General features: G+C 38.4%; 1 protein-coding gene across 1 annotated transcript; it reads left to right on the top strand.

Annotated features, from left to right (window-relative positions):
- Nucleotides 1–409: 409 nt before the first annotated feature.
- On the top strand, nt 410–1,030 carry LOC149184053 (secreted RxLR effector protein 161-like). The gene has a single exon (XM_089415209.1). The coding sequence runs from the start codon at nt 410–412 to the stop codon at nt 1,028–1,030; it is 621 nt and encodes a 206-aa protein (XP_089271335.1).
- The last annotated feature ends 309 nt before the right edge of the window (nt 1,031–1,339 follow it).

The following is a 1,339-nucleotide window of genomic DNA, read 5'->3' on the forward strand; positions in this document are numbered from 1 at the left end:
AAGTATTCATTGAACAACCTAAAGGATTTGAAATAAATGGCAAAGATACTCATGTTTGTAGACTCAATAAGTCCCTATATGGTTTGAAGCAAGCCCCTAGGGCATGGTATGCAAGAATGGATGCATACCTTTTAAGAATCGAATTTGTAAAAAATTATGCTAATCCAAATCTCTATATCAAGGTGTGGATAATGAACCAGTCATTATTCTACTGTATGTGGATGATCTATTTATTACAAGTGTAGAACGAAGGATACAAGAATGCAAGAAGATGTTGGCAACTGCATTTGAGATGAAGGATTTGAGGCTGATGAATTATTACCTAGGTCTAGAAGTATGGCAAAAACCTGGGGAGATATATCTGGGGCAAGGAAAGTATAAAATTAAGTTGTTGTGGAAATTCGGTATAATGGATTCCCAGCCCATGACTACTCCCATGATCATCGATCTCAAGAAGTTGAGAAGCTCTGACTCAAGTCTCGTAGATCCTACCACCTATCAAAAGTTGGTGGGTTCTCTGATGTATCTGGTAAACACTAGACAGGATATATGTTTTGATGTGAACATTCTTAGTCATTTTCAGTTGGAGCCTCAGCATGATCATTGGATGACTGCCAAGAATATATTAAGATATCTATGTGGTACTATACATTACTGCCTAAAGTATGATAGCAAGGAAGTCAAGCTGACATGGTTTACAGATTCTGATTGGGGTGACAGTGAGACTGATGGAAAAAGCACTACTGATGGATGTTTTAGTTTGGGATCTGCGATGATTTCACGGGGGAGTAGAACGCAAGATCATGTTGCTTTGAGTAGTGTTGAATTTGAGTATGCCGCTGCATGTGAAGTAGGAAAGGAGGTTGTATGGTGGAGGAAACTTCTATCAGATTTGTTTGAGAAACCTCTAAGTCCTACTATGATAAATTGTGATAATCAAAGCAACATTAAGATGTCTGAAGATCATATGTTCCATGCAAGGACGAAGCATATCAACAATAAGTACCACTGTATTAGAACTTTGGTATAGGATAGGATCATGAAGCTACAATATGTCTCAACCAATGAACAGGTAGTTGATGTGTACCGACGAACAAGTAGTTGATGTGTTAACAAAGTCTCTTCCTAATAAGAAGCTTGAATATTTGAGAAGCATGCTTGGTTTGGTTGATATCATTGATCTTGTTAATGATAAGTGTTTGGAAGAGATTTGAGGAGGCATCTTGTGTGATACAAAATGTCTAAGAGGTCATTTGGCCGGCATATGTGTTGATGTCTAGTTCCCGATGTAGGGAGGGTGGCGTTGGTCATAGAGCTTTGACATTGCATTACCCACCTA

This window comes from Pinus tabuliformis, chromosome 3_2 (assembly GCF_031772625.1).
Source record: "Pinus tabuliformis cultivar Carrire ecotype Pingquan chromosome 3_2, CPIR1, whole genome shotgun sequence".
In the NCBI taxonomy this organism is placed as follows: Eukaryota; Viridiplantae; Streptophyta; class Pinopsida; order Pinales; family Pinaceae; genus Pinus; species Pinus tabuliformis.